Source organism: Aythya ferina, assembly GCF_964211825.1.
Source record: "Aythya ferina genome assembly, chromosome: 14".
In the NCBI taxonomy this organism is placed as follows: domain Eukaryota; kingdom Metazoa; phylum Chordata; class Aves; order Anseriformes; family Anatidae; genus Aythya; species Aythya ferina.
The window spans coordinates 4670408-4689036 of NC_140312.1; the positions used below are offsets into that span (position 1 = coordinate 4670408).

At 48.4% G+C, this 18629-nt stretch overlaps 2 protein-coding genes across 7 annotated transcripts in view; one reads left to right on the top strand and one right to left on the bottom strand.

The window, feature by feature from the left end:
• The window catches only part of HNRNPAB (heterogeneous nuclear ribonucleoprotein A/B), a 29229-nt gene extending 21826 nt beyond the window's left edge, over positions 1-7403 (top strand). For 2 of the 6 annotated variants that reach the window (XM_084535238.1, XM_084535243.1), the window contains one exon: positions 6960-7403. The gene's annotated coding sequence lies outside the window, so the exon portion shown is untranslated. Of the gene's footprint in view, positions 1-2898; positions 3586-6959 lie in introns of those variants that run through there. The other 4 variants (XM_084535236.1, XM_084535241.1, XM_084535234.1 and 1 more) reach the window with 2 other exon arrangements.
• The window catches only part of COL23A1 (collagen type XXIII alpha 1 chain), a 161421-nt gene continuing 148508 nt past the window's right edge, over positions 5717-18629 (bottom strand). The window contains exons 14-29 of the mRNA XM_084535250.1: positions 18215-18277; positions 16906-16950; positions 16343-16420; positions 15319-15372; positions 14501-14545; positions 13913-14002; positions 13543-13605; positions 12807-12848; positions 12265-12291; positions 11667-11738; positions 11523-11576; positions 11317-11343; positions 10749-10802; positions 10005-10091; positions 8719-8796; positions 5717-6418 (exon numbers count right to left, since the gene is read on the bottom strand). Of these exons, the coding sequence (XP_084391376.1) occupies positions 6371-6418; positions 8719-8796; positions 10005-10091; positions 10749-10802; positions 11317-11343; positions 11523-11576; positions 11667-11738; positions 12265-12291; positions 12807-12848; positions 13543-13605; positions 13913-14002; positions 14501-14545; positions 15319-15372; positions 16343-16420; positions 16906-16950; positions 18215-18277 (927 nt within the window). The 3' untranslated portion in view covers positions 5717-6370. The remainder of the gene's footprint in view (positions 6419-8718; positions 8797-10004; positions 10092-10748; positions 10803-11316; positions 11344-11522; positions 11577-11666; positions 11739-12264; positions 12292-12806; positions 12849-13542; positions 13606-13912; positions 14003-14500; positions 14546-15318; positions 15373-16342; positions 16421-16905; positions 16951-18214; positions 18278-18629) is intronic.

An 18629-nucleotide genomic window follows, 5' to 3' on the forward strand; every position in this document is an offset into this window, starting at 1 on the left:
TTTGTAAAACAAATCTGTTGTATGCAAGGAAAATAACTCAAAGCTTCCACTCTAACATTTCAAGATGGAAACTTGGCTGGTAACCTACTTCTATTTGCATAACACCTTTAATTAATTATCTGGGCAACAATTGGATTAAAAAAAAATAAGACATAAGAATATGATGGTATTTCCCAAGAAAGAAATACAAGATTTGGAAAAATATTTAAGTCTCTGTGTATGCGCTTCTGTTCTACAATGATCTATTCAAACCTTAGAGCCACACAAAAGACGTGCCCATCCCTATGTATGCTGTCAATTAGGGGCACTGCTGGTGGGGGCAGGAGGGGAGTGTTTTCCCCTCGTGGCACCGCATTTGTTTCTCCGTTAAAAATCGGGCCTCTAGAGGGCAGCATTAAATCAGCGTTCAACAATTCGGGCACCACGACCCGGGATTACTGTGGGGTACTGGGAGAATTTACAGGCCAACAGCACACGGTTACTGGCCAAGGGTGGCTGCGTACCATTACAGTAAATCCAGGAATTTCTGGCATCTTAACTATTTTAATTAAGGTGCCTGCTACAAATGGGTGAGATCTTCCATTCTGGCCCAGGAGTTCAGGGTATTGGTTATAAAATCAAGTGCCACATGTACCAAATTCACAGATGCATTCTGAGCTGTGGGCTGGGCACTGCAGGCACTGCAGCCGGGGGCTCTGCACGTACGGACTGCTTCAGCTTCCTGCTGACTGCAGTCAGGGCCAGCAGCAGAAACGGGACACTGAGCTGAGGAAAAGGAGTAAGAGCAAAGGAGAGAACAGGCTTTCCTGCATGAAAGCCATGGTCATAAAAAAACATGCTTCTGGGACAACAGCTATCACAACCTTAAAAACCCGGGGAATGACCGGTGTCATTCCCCGTGGAACACACGCTGTCATTGCACAGGGTGTCTTGAGCTGCTGAAACCTCCCCATGCATTTTACTGGTTTGCTTAAGAATTTTAAATTCAAAGATAAAAAGCTCACAGATATTTTATCTTTTGGTTCCCTAAAAAGAAGCACACATCAGAAAGTCTGGTATTATAAGAAAATTCATATTTCAATACACAGGAAAAAAATCCATAGGGAAATAAACTCATTACCATGACATACATACAGCGAGCCTTAGAAGCAGCGTGTACACGAAGACTCCCCCTGGAGAGTAAAACAAAGCAGAGAGCAACATCCTTCTTGTTTCTTTTAAAGTTAAGTCCCGGTGCATTAAGGCTTTGAAATGGGTTCAGTCTGGAGTCAGACCAGGTTTTATCAGCCACCCGTTTCACAACCCAGAGAAATGCTCCTGAACTAGCTGGCCAAGCCCGCAATTATGTCAGCTGCACAGCTAATTAATCTCACCTGCCCCCATCCACTCAGGCCAAGTCATCAGGATCCCTCTGGCAAGGGGCCCCTGGAGCTGCCAGCATGCTTTTGGCACCACAGCCACAGACATGGGAGATGTTTGGCTGTGGTCACCCCCCCAAAAATACATTCACAGCCGAACTCTGGCAGGTGGTCAATAATTTCAATTTGATACAGAACAAATCTTACAGAAAGTGCTCATCCTCTGCTCCCGGGCAGCAGAGAGGTGGCTATCTGAGCGTAATGGAAATCACCCTGCTTGTATAGTCAGTTAAACCAGACTAATAAATTTTGTAAACTAGAAAACAAAGATAAACGTGAGTTGGCCGGCCTTTACATTCCCCAAGACAAGTAACTCAAGTGTCTTAACCCAAGTGTTTGTTCATTGATGAATCCCCAAAGCTAACACGTTAACGATTTCAGTGATCGAGATAAATCAATGGCTCGGTCAGTGACCTACATTTCACAAGCATGAGCAGCCTCAATCATCTTCAGCACGTCAGTCAGCTTTATTGCTGCTGACATCTAGTGGTAACATCCAGCTGCATTTCTGAATTCCCATAAAACAATCTTACATTCTCTCAAGCCAGAAAAAAAAAGAGAGGTTTCCTGAGGGAAAAACGCACTGCGCTGTGTGAGAGGCTGAGATAATTACCGAGTTTTGTCTGGGACTGCCAATGCTACCTAAAAGTAAAATTTATCTTCGTGAGCTATTTGCAAATTCAAAGTATTAAAAACCCACATAAACATTTTCATATGGAAGGAGAAAATAATGAACTGCTCTGGCATGAACGTGCTGAGCAAAGCACATCTTTTTTTAACTCTTCCCCATAAGATCATGACTGCTCTGAAGCAATTTATCATTTAACAACCCACTCTTCCTAATCTGTGTGGAAGGCACGTGGAAGTCTGAACGGATTTCCTTAGACCGTACAAAGGAACAGTTGCTCTAGCAGTTTCCGATTTGCGGTGTATGACACACCAGGGACACAGCTCAAAATGCACGGGCTACCCGCACCGATCCCCTGCACTATCCGTGCCCGGGGAGCTGTGCCATGTCCTGTGCCTGCCGCCACTTTTGGAAACCAGAGCCCAGAGCAGCTGCTTCACGGCTGCGGCTCTGTACGAGGGCAGCAAAGCTGCGGCATCTCCAGCATAAACCCCTGCAGGAGGCCTTTACCTGGGAACTGTCCAGGGTTACCTCTAAAACGTTTGGCAGCCGGGGTGGCAGTGCTGACGGGGACGGGTGCTGGCTGCAGCTCCGAGTCAGGAGGATGACTCGAGCCTTCCTCCCAGACAGGCAGGGAAACACCACGAGCAGTCCAGAACATGGGGACGGGGAAGAAAAACCCCGGTTAAGAAGTTCAGGTGACATAACAAGAGCTCTCTTCCTCTGTTACAAGCAAATGTCTTGGGTTCTGTGGTGCCAGAGGCTCTGTGTTGGGAGGGGGAAGGCTGCCGCGCAGAGCGGTCAGAGCAGCGGGTAAAGCACTGTTTGGTATTCTGTATCGATGTTTTGCAGGCCTGGCAGTGGTCACAGTTGATGCCTACAAGCACTGGATATTCCACAAGTTGAAGACGGAATACTGACTTGTTTACCTGAAGATAATAGGACTTCGGGGTATTTCCTCAGAGAAAATATAAATTTTAATATAATTTCATAAGCTTTGGAGGTTAGCTTGTCTCGTAGCTTCAGTGATATCAAACTTCTTCAAGTAGGAGCTAGATAGAAAGCTGTTTAGTTTTTGCCAGCGTATGTAAAACAAGACTTTTCTATCTGCATTGTAGATTGTTTGTGGACACTTCCAGATTCTTGTGCTTTCTGCGGTCATTCTGGGGACTGAGCTCTCATTGATACCAATAGAGGTTCCACGAACAGGACATCTGCGGGATATCAGGCGTAGCAGCCCACAGCGTGGTTTGGAGTAGTTCATTGTTTTAGTTTGGAGGTGGCTGGGGGAGATGGGAAGAGCAGCTGTACGTTAAGGGAGCAATTACAGATCTTCTTCCCAGTGACATCAATGAGAGATTTGCCTTCAACCTTCCACAGAAGAATTAGCTTTAAATTGGGACAGAAAAGGGGTTTTTCAAAAGAATTAAAAGCCAGCGGGAGCTCGTTCAGCTGCTCCGTACGCCTCTAAAACCCCCCACACCAAAAGTGATAGCTAACATCATGAAATGGAAGTAAATAAAATGCATTTTCATTGCTGTTTTGAGTTAAATAATTCTCGTTTCTTGATTTGTTAGTCAATCTGAATTTACAGATTTAGTCTATACAGCGACCAAGAGTCAGGAATTGCTGAAGCTGTGAAGCGTAGCCACAAAGCAAGCAACGCCTAGGTGTAGACCCTAAGCAGCAAACAAAGCTAATTAACAGCAGGTTAAAGCCTACAAATCCAAATCTTGTGCGTCCACACCTACCAAACTGGCAGCTTCCCCTGGGGCTGATAACCGCATCCCCTCCCGTGAGTCCCCTCTGGCACCGCTGCCCTCAGAGATGCAGGAGCAAGGATCTGACAGGGTGCAGATCTGCTCAATACACCAAAAACGATTCCCTTCTGTTCTCTTAAATTCAAGGCCACAAAGAGCCCTTCTATCATCTGGTTTGATACCACGGTCAGGCTCATAACTTCACCTCAGACTCCTACTCACAGGCAAGCAACTCGTATTGGGCTCAATTATTTCCTCCAGAAACGATCTGTGAAATCAAAGAGGCATTAAAGTGATGGGGATTCCATCACCAGGCTGGTTAGGATTAACCAGCCTCACCGTTACAAAGCCATGGCTTATTTTATGTGATTTTACATAGCTTCAGCTTCCAGCCATGGGATGAACTTGTTTCTGTAAAGTATCTCCTCCCTCTAAAGGAATCCGATTGCCTCAGTCTTCATTGTAAGCTGAACAGCCTTGTCTGTAAGCCATTTTCTTCCTCCCTGAAACATTTTTTATGGCTCTTTACTGCATAATCCTTGTTTTTTTTCCCCCAAATCTTTAAAAACAGCTGGTAAAGATGTTGGCAATTTTTTTTAAATTTCTGTCACTAACGCAATATGCAGAGAAAAATCGTAACCATCATTTTATTCATTGCCTTGCTCTGCATGGGATGTGCCTGAGATAATTAAAAGAAAGAGACCAGAAAAGGGGAATGAAAGGAGGGTGAAGAACGCGCAGAGCTACAGAGTTCACAATCAAACCACATAAACCCAAGAAAATCAAATGCAAATGAACCCTACAAACCAAAACAAATGCCCCAAACTCGGAGATTTGGGAAGCCCAGTAGCAACAGTCCAGGCTCTGTTGCATAAGAAAAGACTTGAGCAGAGCCCTCCCTGGGGTGCAGCTCTGGACCGGCAGTCTTAGCGTGTTTGAAATTTTGCAGTGAAGGTTTCCGCGGTGGGATCTGCAGTAACAAAGTGCTCGCACGTCTTCAGCCACAGGCCAGGACCCGGAGGCGCTTCCTTTTGGGATAGAAGCTTTCCTTGAGAGGAGCAGAGATCCGCAGGCAGTCCCGCTTGTTGCATTTCGCCAGAGGCTCGCTAGGTCCATCACAACGGCAGGTAGCGACGCAGGGAGCTTGGCGTTGTTTCCTCTGCCAGTTTGCTGGCACACAGCAGCTGCTTCCATACCTAGGGCTGCGGCCTTTTTTTCTTCTTCGTTTTCAGCCAGTTTTTTTCGCTCTTTTAGCGTGCACGTACAATGCAAATACAGAGTTGAGAGCCAGATTAGGGCAGGGACTCGTCCCTGCAGCGTGCGGTGAGGCACACGAGGCCACACGCCGCCTCCGTGCTGTTAGTTCACGCAGCAGCGTTAGCGGTGAGCACTGCTCATTCCCAGCCAGGGTCACTGGTACCTCTATCACATCTCGCTGTTACCATGCGTAGCTGACGGGTTTGGGAGCTTTACAGTATTTTCAAAGTCCATAAATGGCAGAATCCAGTATAAAAAAAGGTCAATATATTACTGTCGAAGGTTTTTTTTTTTTCCTTTTTTTATACAAAAATTAAAAAGATCAAAATATATCACATTATTTACACACTGTGTTTCATGCTTAGAGATCACTGAAAAAGAACACAGACAAACATTTTGATCAAGAGAAACACTCACTACTAATCTTGCTGTTAACATAAGGACTGATGGTCAGAGTTCTCTGAACATTAACAGTGCATCCAAACAACTTACCGCAAAATTAAAAACTTACATGCTAAGAGCATGCTTACGTTCTAACAGAGGGTCTGCAGCCAGTTAGTAACATGCCTGCTATTAACTGCTTTGTGTCCGTGTACCACGCTGGAAAATGGGTTAGTAATCCTGCTCAGCTTCAGCGTCACAGCCTTGCTGGAGGCCAGGCTTGCAGCACCCTCGTGTCAGCCTGGATCAGATGCTTGTCTGGGGGCAGACGTCTCTCCTCGCTCTCCCGGGCTGCCTTGGGCACTGGCCACCCCTCCCGAACACCCCCTGGCTGTTCCTGCACGAGCCGTTAGGAATTACCTGCCCCCGTGCACCCAGATGTGTTGGTCAGGCACTGAAACAGCGCAGTAATTGGGATTATAATTACAGCGACAGAAAAGCCTCAGTTTGGAAATTGATATTGTGTAACTGTGACAAAAGGTAGCTCCTGCTCCAGTCTCAGCCAGGACGCAGCGCGTTTCCCAGGCACATTTTGGAGGGCCAGGGAGTTTTTGCACGAGTGGCTCCAAAGCTGCTGGGGCCGTAACTGAGGCCTCGTCTGAGCGAGCCTGACCAAACGCTCTGTTACTGACAACATTTAGGAGATTTCTCAGGCTTAGCAAGCTTTTGGAGTGGTGTTCCTAGCACTTGTGCAGATACCAGTCTGCTGCCGTGGGGAACACGGCACGAAATGAGGTTGAATCCTGCTCCCGCAAGGCGTGACGCTGCCTGCCAGCTGCAGGGCAGTGCGTAAAGGGAACGCAGTCGTACAATCACCGTGCACCAAACCAGCCACTCAGGGCCTACTCAAAGATCCGTTATTATTATTACTGTACCTTATGCCAACATCCCGCTACTGGCAGTCCATCTGGTCCCTGCAAAATTGAATTTACAGACTTAAATTTCTGCTGACAGAGATTTCAGTGTCAGACCCAGAAACCCAACGCTCAATCCTCACAACAGCGACGAGAGGTTTAGCAGGAAGGTTAATTACCATGCAAAATCTACACACTATGTCCACAGAGATAGTCACTCAGTGTCACAGACATGATGCTGAGTACACCCCAGGGTTAAAAAAAAATAAAAATCCACACATTCTTTTCCTTTAAACAAAAAAAAAGGAAATGCAAACAAATATAAAATCTGGAACCTCAGTTAATTAACTCTATAATCTGCTGTTTCTGTTTTTTGTGATCAGACCTATACATGGAAAGCATGATGTGGAAATGTATCTTGTTAATAACGCGCTTTTCGGGTTGGGGTTGGTAGATATTTTTGATGATAACCTGATCGTGTTAAATTCAGTTCTGCAGTACTTAGCTTCTTTAAGAAATCTCGAGTTGCTGAACTGATTGACATAGAGTAAGTTGTGGACTATGCAAAGGGAGTGAAAATATGTGTCTTTTTCTGATGGAGATACAAGAAACACAGAACTCAAAGCCTAAGAGCTTGCTTGCCAGGAGGAAATCACTGAAAAGGAAGGAGCCCCTTAGAAGAGGAAGGACTGAGTGTGACCGACTCCTTCAAGATACTCTTGAAGAAAACAGCTGCCTTCAGCTGCCTTTTCTGATGCTGGATTTTTTAAGGCTCTTGGATCTCTGGTTGCATCAATTTGTGCGTGTAGAGCCACAGAGAGCACCCAGGCACTGACCCCTCCCTCAGAACCATCTCCAAAGCAAGCAGGGGCTGGAAGCCACCAGGACGTGTCTGCAGCAGAGAACTGCAAGTGCAAATAGAGGTCAAAACACATTTTTACATTTTTTACTGTAAATGTCAGTCATCACATTTTTTGTATTCTGTATTGATTTTATATGTAAAATAGCCGATGCCCAATAAAAGAGATGCAGTGACGCAAGGTGACCCTCTGCAGCTGCTCGCAGCGTGACACCTCGGGTTATTCGCACGCGCCTTCCTGTAAATTACAGACTTGGAGGCACACACAAATTTCTGCTGACACCAGTCAATGTTTTGGTCCGTGATGATAAAAAGAGACAAAAAACGTGCAACACGTGCATTTGTCAGAGTAGTTGGGGTGAAGGCTAACGGGGACAACACGCAGAGCAGGTGTTGCCCCCAGGGAAGCCCTGGGCTGCTGTCAGAGCCCCCCAGCACACCGACCCTCACAGGGCTGACGATGCCCTGGGCCTTTTCTCCCTCCCATGCACTCCAAATCCTCATTTGGCCATCAGGCTCCACACGTTTCTACCACGTTTCACTCGAGTGATCCCAAAAGGACTCAGCTCACAGAGCGCTTCCCAAACCACGTGTGAGGCTCACGCTCGCGCTCCTGGACCGAAAGCAGTCACCAAGAAGCCAGCAGCCCCTGGCTACGCCGAGGACGAAGCCGACACGCGGGGAGCCCACACGTGCACGAGCCACATTAACCAGCTGCCTGCAGGAGAAGCCACCTTCTGCACTGGCAGCATAGATGGGTCTCGTGTGCTCTGTAGTTCAGACGGGACATGCTTAGTAAATAGAACATCTCCGGGGAGTAAATACGAAGAGCTGGAGCAGGCCTGCTGCTAATCATTGGTTTCTTTGACACATATGAAAGTAATTTAACTTTTTGAAAGAGAGACAGCTTACTGCCCTTTTGTTTCTCTGAAGACAACTGCAAATCATCTAGCATGCAGCATTTTCTATGGTTAAAAAAATGAAAATAAAACAATGACCTCGTTTAGCTAGTCATGCAGAACCCTCTGGATCAGGGAGCAGAGCGTGAACCTCTGCATAATCGGTGGACTTCAACCCGAGCTCTGCAGCACGGAGCTGGCACAGCAAACACCACAGCAAACGCCTTTTTGATGCCTCAGGTGCCAGTGACCTCCTCCAGCCCTGCTGCACAGGTTCGCAGCACCCACGGGGACAGCCTTGCAAAACCCAGCCGGGAGCCTGACGTGTGGGGCTGCAGAAGCACGGGCACAAGGAGAGGCTGGGCCATGGGTAGAGAGAAATGAGAACCGAATTTCTGTACTGTTGGGAAGGGTGGACTCCCCTGGCTCCTTGTCTGAAGGCATTTTAACTGTGGGAAGAAGGCACAACGCTTCGGTGTCCTACAAGTACCAAAGCAAAGCGCTGCTCACTCTCCCTGGAGGGTTCACTCCTGAGGACAGGGCTCAGGCACAGCAGGAGCACACACGAGCCATGCAAGGAAGGCAAAGAGCAGGTACTGTACCAACGGGCAGGGCACGCTCACCCCGGCCAGGCCTGGCAAGCCTGGCTCCCCTTGGCTGCCCGAAATGCTACGATCTCCCTGTGCAGAAACAAACAGAACCGCTCGCTGAGAACGACCCCGGAGTCACTGAGCAGACATCAGTGTGTGAGCAGAAAGGAAAGCACTTTGTCAGGGCTTCGCACGCCCGTTTCTGATGACACAGCAAGTCGACAGAGGCGCTGCGTGGTGGGGAGCAGACACACACAGCCTCATCTGGGAAATATCTCCTGCGGCGGGCCAGGGGTTCGCATTTGAACAGCGCAGGGAAAAAGATGAGGGTTAAATCATCCAGCATGTTAAGTGAAGAAAGGTGATCCGTCAGAAACAAATAATGGTAGTTCTCATTCAGTCTCCAAGCAAAATTCAGTACACTGAGCGAGGGACACGGCTGCTGGTACAGGAGCTGCACGGCAGCTCCGATTGCCATGGCTGTGCATGTCATTAAATGAAGAGCAGGAATGAAAAGGAGGTGGATTGTAGCAGGCCAAATAATCAGTGCAGATTTTGTTCTGGGCCGCATCAAAGATTTGAGACATTGTGGAGCAATCCACCTTGCACAGACCTGGAGGAAGGTTTCTGGAAAGCCTTTTTGCCTGCACGCTGTGTGACGGTGGCCCAGGATGTGTCTGAGAAAGGACAGATCTGAGGCGCGAGCTGCTATCTCAGGCTGAGAAACACGGGAGGTCTGTGCTCCCAGAGGCACTTTTTGGCAGCCTGAGGAGCTCATACATCACATCGCTCTGGCAGTATTAAGATGCTATCAACACCAACCCGCTTCCCCACACGGCAGAGCTGCAGCCAGCTTCATCCCTGCTCGGTGTGGGAGCCGGGATGGAGAGCCGACCTTGCTTTCGGATCGCCCCCCGTCCCGTGCCTCAAGTTCCTCCCCAACTGCAAACGTATTCCAGTGCAGGCAGCTTCACCAGGGCACGCTATCTCCTGAAGAGCATTACTGAAGCCCATTGTTCCCGACTACAATAAGAAGGTCTCTGCACAAAGATTCTTTAGTTTTACTGCTGTGGCTTGTTCCCATCTGGCCAGTGAGGAGCCCTTACAGTGAGCAGGGAACTTCCAGCAGTGCAGATAAAACAAACCATTAAGAAAAGTGAGAAAACAATAACCATCTGCTCTGATTTACTGCGAAATAAAGATCTACCAAATCCTCCCTCGCTTTCCCTGGCTGCAAAGCCACAGCCACTCACAGTCCCTGCCACGCACGCCAAGGATGAGCAGAATAAACGACGTACCACGGGGCAGGGCTGATCCAGTCCGGGAGGGCCAGGTTCCCCCTTCTGCCCTTTGGCTCCTTTTCTCCCTGGGATTCCTCGCTCACCCTGTTGCAACGGGAAAATAGAATCAGGAACAGGAGGGGCGGCTGGCAGGGAAAACACACCTCAGTTTCACTTGCACAGCAGCTGCTGAGCCCCAGGTCTCACGCAGAGTAGGGATGTCTGCACTGGTGCAACCTCAATTGAGCAATTAAATGAGTGAAAATCTTCAACTGAAGCTGGGTAGAAATATTTTAATAGATAATTTTATAACAAACGGACTAAATGACCGGTTTCCGCTAGAAACCAGGTTGGTAGCTGGCAGCCAGGGCTTTGGGGCAGCCCCTGCCAGCACGGCTGGAGCACCAGCTCCCAGCTGCTGCCACCAGCCGTGCACCCTTTTAGTTAAGGATCCCTATTACAAAACCTCTACCTTAGATCCAATTTCAAGGTCTATAAACCAAAACTAGCGATTCTTCGCAACCCAGAGCTGTCAGGCAGCTCCAGCTCCTCCAGTGTTTGCAGGCTGCGGGGGGGGACAGGCTTGCAGACAAATATTTCTACCACAGAAAAGGCCCTACAGCAATAAACCAAGAAATGCTGCTGGGCTGGAGGGGACCCCAGGGCTGCAGGAGCTGCCACCATGGCCCCCTGAGCGGAGCAGCCAGTCCTGCCCCTAGCCAGCTCACCCCACGAGCATCCTTACAGCCATAACGCACTCACCTTCTCCCCTCTTTCACTCTTCTCTCCTTTCTCTCCTCTGAGTCCTGGGAAACCCTATTACAACAATTTTTAGGTGGGAAAAGAAGAGGTTTGTAAGTTCGCTTTGAGCACATCCCAGCATCTCAGTTAACAGAAGCAACCCCCTGCAAGCAACCTGCCCTCCCAGTGGCAAAGGATACGACACATTTGTTCTGTCTGACTTTGGATCTCATCGATTTCTTGGGAAAGCCAGTGCTTTAACACACCCTAATAATACTTCATCCACAAGACATCTTTGTTTTCCTGAATCCCATACAAATATTCTCGATGGGGAAGGGGAACTCCGGTAGCACCTCTGGTTCAGCAGGGAGGTGCCACGGGGTGGTGGGGTTACCGCTGTGTGGTGGAAGCAGCCGCCCAGCAGCTGGTCTGAATTAAGCCTTTTCCTACTGACATTGTTCCAGGGACAAAGGGGAAGTAGCCCATACCACGTTAACTATATATTTTTGCCAATGTCAAGCAATTTCATGGTTTTTACATGCGAGTTGTTCACATTTCTGCGTATCACGATTATGGTCTCCATACTCACATCAAGTCCTGGCTCCCCCGGCTTTCCCTGCAGTTGGAAAAACAAAGAGGAGACACGCTGGACTGGGTGCACACAGCAGGTTCAGGATGGCACCCGTAACCCCTGGCCTTGCTGTGCTGGCAGGACCCACTGTGACAGGGGTTTTAAGGCCCCTATTTTAGGATTGTAACACAATTCCACCCCTCCCATCCCACAGCAGTGATTACCTTCTCTCCTTTGGTACCGGGTAAGCCAATGAGCCCTGGGGCACCAGGGAGGCCCTTAAAAAAAAGGGAAATAAACCCAGCATTAGGAAAGTTGCTGTAAGGTAGGTTTGTACTGACAGAAGTCAGATATAGGAAGAAACTCACAGCCGGTCCCGGGTCGCCGTGCTCCCCCTTCTCGCCGCTATCCCCCTTTTCTCCCTTGGCACCATCCAAGCCCTGCAGAAATGAAACACCGGCATCAGCCAGGCAACAACCAGGCCTCAGAAATGCCCTCAGGGGAGAAGTTGGTGCTAAAGGTCAGGATAGTGCCCTAGGGCAGACCAGTGGAAGCATAAAAAAGCCGCAGCTCCAGCCCAAAATGCAGCTGAGATGAGGACAGCCAAGGACAAGGACATCTCCATCAGCTCACACCCTTGCTGCTGTTAATGGTTTCCTCTTGACCAAACCCTAAGAGAAGCAGTTGAAACTAAGGGTTTCAGCCTGTGGGTTTGGAAACCCAGACTTAAATGTGCTGCAGGCCATCAGGACTCCATAAAGGAAAGCATTTAATATCATAAACCTATTTGGAAGGAAAAATGGCTTGTTTTCAAAAACACCAACTGCTCAACGACACAACCGAGGGATGTGTTGTCACAAACAGCGACAAAAAAATCAGTCCCCAGAGCTGACAGTCTTTTGTGATCCTGCAAATAATGCACTGGCAGCCTGGAAACAGTGGGTGACATTTAATTTATTGACTTACTTTAGGCCCCTGGATTCCTGGAGGACCCTGCAGGAAAGACAATGGTGCGTTTGAAAAGCAGAATTTAAACACAAACCCCCAAAGTTCGCTTCCCAAACCATTTCTCACTAAAGCTACGGGCTGACAATGGCCAAATATTTCTTTTTCAAGACAGGTGGTAGTTTATTTGGTTCTCCTGTGTCAGACTGGTGGGAAGAACTGAAAAGGGCTGAATACCACACAGCAACAAGACCCCAAGGAATCGGCTCTGGAGGGTATCAGAGCTCTGGTACATAAGTAAAAATGAGAAAGCTGCATGGCTGCAAAGCACAACCTTGCTAGAGGCTGAAGTGCTCTCCTAAATCAGGTGCTTCTGTCTCCCCAAAGATAGCAGCCACGCTGTAGCTATTCCCTGATTTTTTATTTATTTTTTAATCCCTAAATTAAGAGCAGCCCAAGGTGGTTAAATAGAGCAAAGCACCCTCAGCCTCCTTTCACTAATTGTGTGGGGTAAGGGAGCTGCAGCTCTGCTCGATCGCTCACTCCGTGTCCCTGAGTCCTACCATGGGGCCGGGCAATCCGGGGGGTCCTGGCTCCGGGATGATCTGCACGGAGGAATTAAACAGCACGTTAATGGGACTGGGCACGCAGTCGCAGAGAGAAGGCAGGCGGTTTGGGAAGGAAAAGCTCCCATGGCCCAGGATCGCTGTAGCCTGCCCTCTGATTTAATAGAGGTGATCCAGATATCTGCTAATCAAAGAGATGGCTGTGGAATTTATGAATAACCGGATCTTAATAAGCACCAGAATCAGACTGGCCTCTGAAATTAGAGGCGTCAGCCACGGTACTTGGTGCATTTGTTAGCTGTAAAATGGACAAAGAGGCTATTTTCCACACAGACAAGGAAACAGCCTTTTTGATTAAAAAGCACAGAAGAAAACTAGCATTCTCATGTCATTAATAAAAATATGATCAAAACCCACCAACTTTTAAGCAAAAGGCGTGAAAAATGAACAGTGCAGCAGGCCTATAAAACGGCACAAAGCTCAGCATGCTTTGAGAGCAAAACATAACAATGGCATTCAGTATCTCAACCATCAAAGCAAAATCTAAAGCAACTTTGTGGTGCCAAAAAAATTCCCTGATCTTGCCTAATAACTAAGCCACATTTATTGGCATCTCGACGCTGTCATGGAGAACGGCTGTTCTCTGCTCCTCTGCACTACGCCGACGAACTGCCTGCCTGCCACCTTCGCCTGCCCTTGTCATGGAAGAAGCTTTGTGGTGCCAGTGTCTTACATGGTTATTCTGCAAACACGGCGATCCAGTGTCTCCTTTGTCTCCTTTTGGCCCATCTGCTCCCTAAAAGATAAGAATTTGGCTGTGACGGTGTTGCATCTTCCAAAAACAAGAAGAGAAAAAATCATTTATCTTCCCCCGAACTCCCTCCCTTGCTCAGGCAAAGCTCTGGTTCATCCCTGAGGAGCAGTGCTACCACCCCGTGCCCTCTGAAATCAGCCACCATCAGCATCGTTAGGAAAGCTCAGAGCTCTCGCACCCTCCAGCTCCGCTGTGGTGTGGACAAGCCATTGCTCAGCTCAGCAGAACCCAGGCCCACACCAAGCATTCACAGAAATCAATGCATTAAAGCAGCAAGCGGCAGACGTACCGGTGGGCCCGATAAGCCCATTTCTCCCGTCTCTCCTTTTTGTCCTGCAATCCCTGCACTGCCTTGGTCACCCTTAGCTCCTTTGGGACCCTAGAATTATACAGAAAACAACTTAATTTGGAGAAAACTGTAAACATGGGTCTTCAGAGCAAAAATAAACAACCCATTTCTGCCTTTCTTCTGTTTTTCATACAGCACCAACTCAGGAAAACATGCTTTAACATTAAAACTTGCATATACTGATTTTGCAGACTCAGCAGAATTTCACTTGGCCATAAGCGAGGAATGCAGCAGTTTAGGGTTTGGAAGGTTTTACGCTGGAATTTGAAACAGTGTCTCATGAACAGCTCACAGAAGTAGCCCATTTCACTTGGCAGACGTGGACATGAGCAGCATCTGTGTGCTCAGGGCTGGGGGCATTTAATTCCTGGAGGTGCAGCAGGACACCGTGGGGCAGAGCGCCTGCTCTTGGGGCAGGCTGAGGTTGGCTTTCCACATGGACAAGCATCATGAACACCCAGTTAACTCCTGACTCAGCTCCCAGTGCTCGCCCACAACGTTTTGCCCGATCCAGCCGTGCCCACCTACCTTTTCGCCGTCTAGCCCAGGCGGACCCGGCAGGCCCAGCTCCCCCTGAAGCAACACAAAGGAAGCAGAGCCAACAGTAAATTACATCAGGAAATGATCCCAGGAAAGCGTTTTGAAAGGAAATGAGTTGGTCACTTGCATCAAGTGCTGTGGTTATCAGTTGAGGACCGCGAGGCTGAGGCGCCGCAGCGAGGGCCACAGGCAGGGTTTGGTGACCCTTCACCAGCCCGGCGGGACCTGGGCTTGGGTTGAGCAGCACCGAAATCCTGCCCCGTCCCAACTGCTGACACTTTTCCACAGATCAAACCTTCTTTTAAGGAAGCTATAACTGACTAGAGGTTATTGGCAATCAGTTCTGAACCAGGACAGTGGCAGTGCTGCCACACGGTGACAGGGCACAGGCCCATCACACAGCCATGAGGCAGGAGGGGGGCTCAGCAGGGCCTAAGGCACCCCCAGCCCCACCTCAGGCATCTGCCCCGTTTCCTTCTGCCTCCCACCCGCTGACACGTCCCAGAGGGGCTGGGGTTTCACCCCTCGGGCGTAGGGTGGGGGTGGATTCATTCCTCAGGCACCTGCCTCTGGAGGAGGCCAAGGATCAGAGTAAGGCAGGCCCAGCGTGGCTGCAGGGTGGGAACCTGCTTCTTCAGCCAGAGTTAGCACTGAGGAACATTTCCTTCTGCACACAGTCCCAAATCCCACAGCCACCATCGCCTGCCCTGTTTTTGGAGACCCACATGCAGTGTGTGCCTCGTTACACGACAGCCGCTAACGAGCAGGCTGGGAGGCACAGCCCGCGTGGCAGAGGTTGGTCTCACCTTAGGGCCTGGAGTGCCTGGTGGGCCTGGTGGCCCCGGGGGACCTGGCGAACCCTGAAACAGCAAAAAAAAACCAAAAAAACGGCATGAGCATGACTTGGAAACTGTGATATCTGGCCAGAGAGGTGCGTTTGAACAGGGGGAAGGCATAAGAAACTCTTGCACCCCCAAGCATGTTATTCTTCCTCTGCTCTGCTGGGTATGGAGAGCACGAAACGCCTTGGGATGAACAAGTATTTTGTGACTTCAAGTTCCCTCAAATAGCAACCTCACGGCTTCTCAGCTGAAAAACAATCCTGTATCACACCCCCAAGCACCTTTTTTCCTTGACTGCATATTCAAACACTATTACACTTGATCACACTGCAAGTTGTGTCAAGCAATCGCTTTTCAAAGCTTTGTACCCGGGTATGGTGAGTGTGCAAACACTGCAAACAGGGAGCACGCAGGAAAACTGCAACAACCAAGTTAGCAGCACTCTGTGGCATGTCCCCCAGCAATGTCCACATGCAGCACACGAGATCTCCAAGCAGATGGGATCTGCAGACATTTGGGGGAGCCTCTCCAAGGATTTCCATCCCCAACCTCCACTCACAGAGCTCCATGCCATGCTCCTGTCAGAGCAACCCATGCAGACATCTGGCAAATGGTAATTACCATCACTTTGTGTATCCCTGCAGCCTGTTATAAAACAATTAGAATGGTTCTCAAATGTGTCTGTAATTAAATATTTGTTCTATTTGCTTTCTTTCATCCTAATGTGAGTGGCAGCACGAGGCTTGGTGCTGTTTGCCCATGGGTGCAGGGGTAGGTTAGTGCCTGGGCACCACTCCCCATCCTCCCATTGCCTTCAGAGAAAGCCAAATTGAGGTGATCTGCAGTGAAAACCACACTCAGGGTGGAATAAACTCTTCCCTCCTAGCTGGTTCTGTGTCGAGGCATCAGGAAGGAGAAGTAGCACAGGGACAGCCCCTTCCCTTCCCATTACCCTGCAGGAATTGGCACGCCCCACTGCGGTGCTCACCTTGAGTGCATCCAGGATCCGGCCATCATAGTCGATCACGACGGTGTCACCCTGTTCCCCCTTCAGGCCAGGGGGACCCTGCAACCAGGGATGAAGTTTAGTTTTTGCAGCCCCTGAGAAGCAGGCAGCATGACAGCAAGGACCCCACACCCAGGTGCCTGGGGGATTATCGCCTTACAGACACCAACTTAATCAGTTCCTACACTGACAGCTGTAACCGTCATCCAACCGAGCCTCAACAGCCTATAAATGTACATAACTGAGAAGTGCATCAACATTATTATTTGAGTATCCCTATTCACAGCTTCCATATTCCGAAAAAGTCACTGGATGGTTGCGCTGAAAAGAAAATGGGACTTGACTGTATTTCCCAGTGCCATGTTCAGTGGCAGTATTTGGTATCTACATAATGATTTCTTTAAATATGCACCATCTGTATTTTCTGACACAGAACTGATCCTTACATTATTCAACATGCCAAACAGAAAGAGGAGGTGGGGGAGAGCTTGGGTTGAGGCAAATACACAGCACGAAACAGAAAAAAAAATCCTGAACATCCATACCCGTGGTCCGATGGAGCCAATTCCACCCTTCTCGCCAGGTTCACCCTGAAAATCAAAATCATATTTTTGGTTCAGAGACACCAAGGAAAATATGGAATATTTATCTTAAAATTACTGTAACTGCATGAGATGCCAAGATGTGTTTTAGATTAAAAAAGAAAAAAATAAAGTACAGCACCAACAAGGAACTGCTGCTCCCAGGAAAAAAAAGGCTCAACAAAAAACAAAAATCAGATTTGACTTCAGAGCAAATGTATTTTGTAAAACAACCTTAGTGTGAGCTAGCTGACAGCAGGAACACATCTCAAGGTGCAGGGAGCCGAGCGCCCCGTGGCTGCGATGTGCCGTGCCGTCTCACAGCCCCGCTTTCTGCTTCCAGCAGCAAGCTCCGTCTCTTTCTGCTGTAGTTTCTGTTTGCTTTAGGCTGATTTTTGTGTGTGGAAAGCTTCAGCTGACACATTTAAACCATTTCTGAGGGCAAGTTTAAGGAAAAAATCTGTGCCAAATTTTTTTTTGAAAGTTAGGAGGTTTCGGAAAGCTGAAATGCATTCAGAACAGCACTGTTTGCCCTACCAACAGAAATCTATACATTGGTCAAATTAAAGTCCTTGAAAAAGTAAAAAAATAAAAATAAAATGTATAAACACAAAGATTCTTCATAGGAAAAAATAATTTTGGTGGATGCTAGGGGGAACAAACACGCCCTGGTACTAGGTTTTTAGAAAAAATAGCTAAGGATCATCCAAGCCCGCATTTCTTCATCCTATATGGTCTCATGCCTAGCAAGGAGCCATGGCTGTTTGATACAGAAAGCACAACTGGCTACAGACCCAGCTAAATAAGAAGCAGCTGGGGGGGGATAGTGGCTCATGAACGCTGTCCATGTTATATCATCACCACTTAACATATCACGACTGTCTTAGTTCATTTCTTTGCAGCTACGGAGGTAAGTAGAACATTAAGGCACACAAGCACTCTCAACTTTGAAGCGATACCACAACAATCGATACACGAAGATCAAAATGCGATCAGAGATTTAGCTGTCTTGGTATAGAGAGGCCACTCGATGGAAAACATTCGAGGAGATGAGTTTTAAAAACTCTCATATCCATGTCCAGCTTTCATTAAGCCGCCAGGAGAAGGTAAAATACTGCTCGAAATCCCCCTGGTTTGTTTCATTTTTGGCATTTTATGAGGCTTTTAGAAAGCAAAGGCTTTTAACACCTACTCAGCTGAAATGTGCTGCCTCAACAGCGCTGCGCCCAGCTTCCCCCGTGGACTGGTAAATAGTGGGCTGGTATTTATTTACCTTGGGTCCTGGTGCGCCGTCCGTGCCATTCTCTCCCTGCAGACCTGGGCTTCCTTTTTCTCCCTGAAAGCACAAAAATTCAGGTGAATAGTATAGGGGCGGGATGGAGAACAGATTTCTCCAGGTTGTAGCGTTCTTGCTTTGTGTTTACTTTTACGTGCATGCGTGAGCAAAGTCCTGCTTTTAGCCTACAATGTGTCACGTTACCTATGTGCCAAAAGGGGGATTTTCTAGATAAAATGAAGCTTTCAGGCTTAGCAGTTTGGCTGCGGGTGGTACACTGGGCTGCAAAGTTAGCCCCAAAACCGCAGTGTCAGGAGGCTCCTCCCAGCCTGAACACCAGCTCTGGGCCACCACCAGCAATGCTGTTTGAATTATTTCTGCAAGAGGAGGCTCTCCATGGCAATTCTCTGCA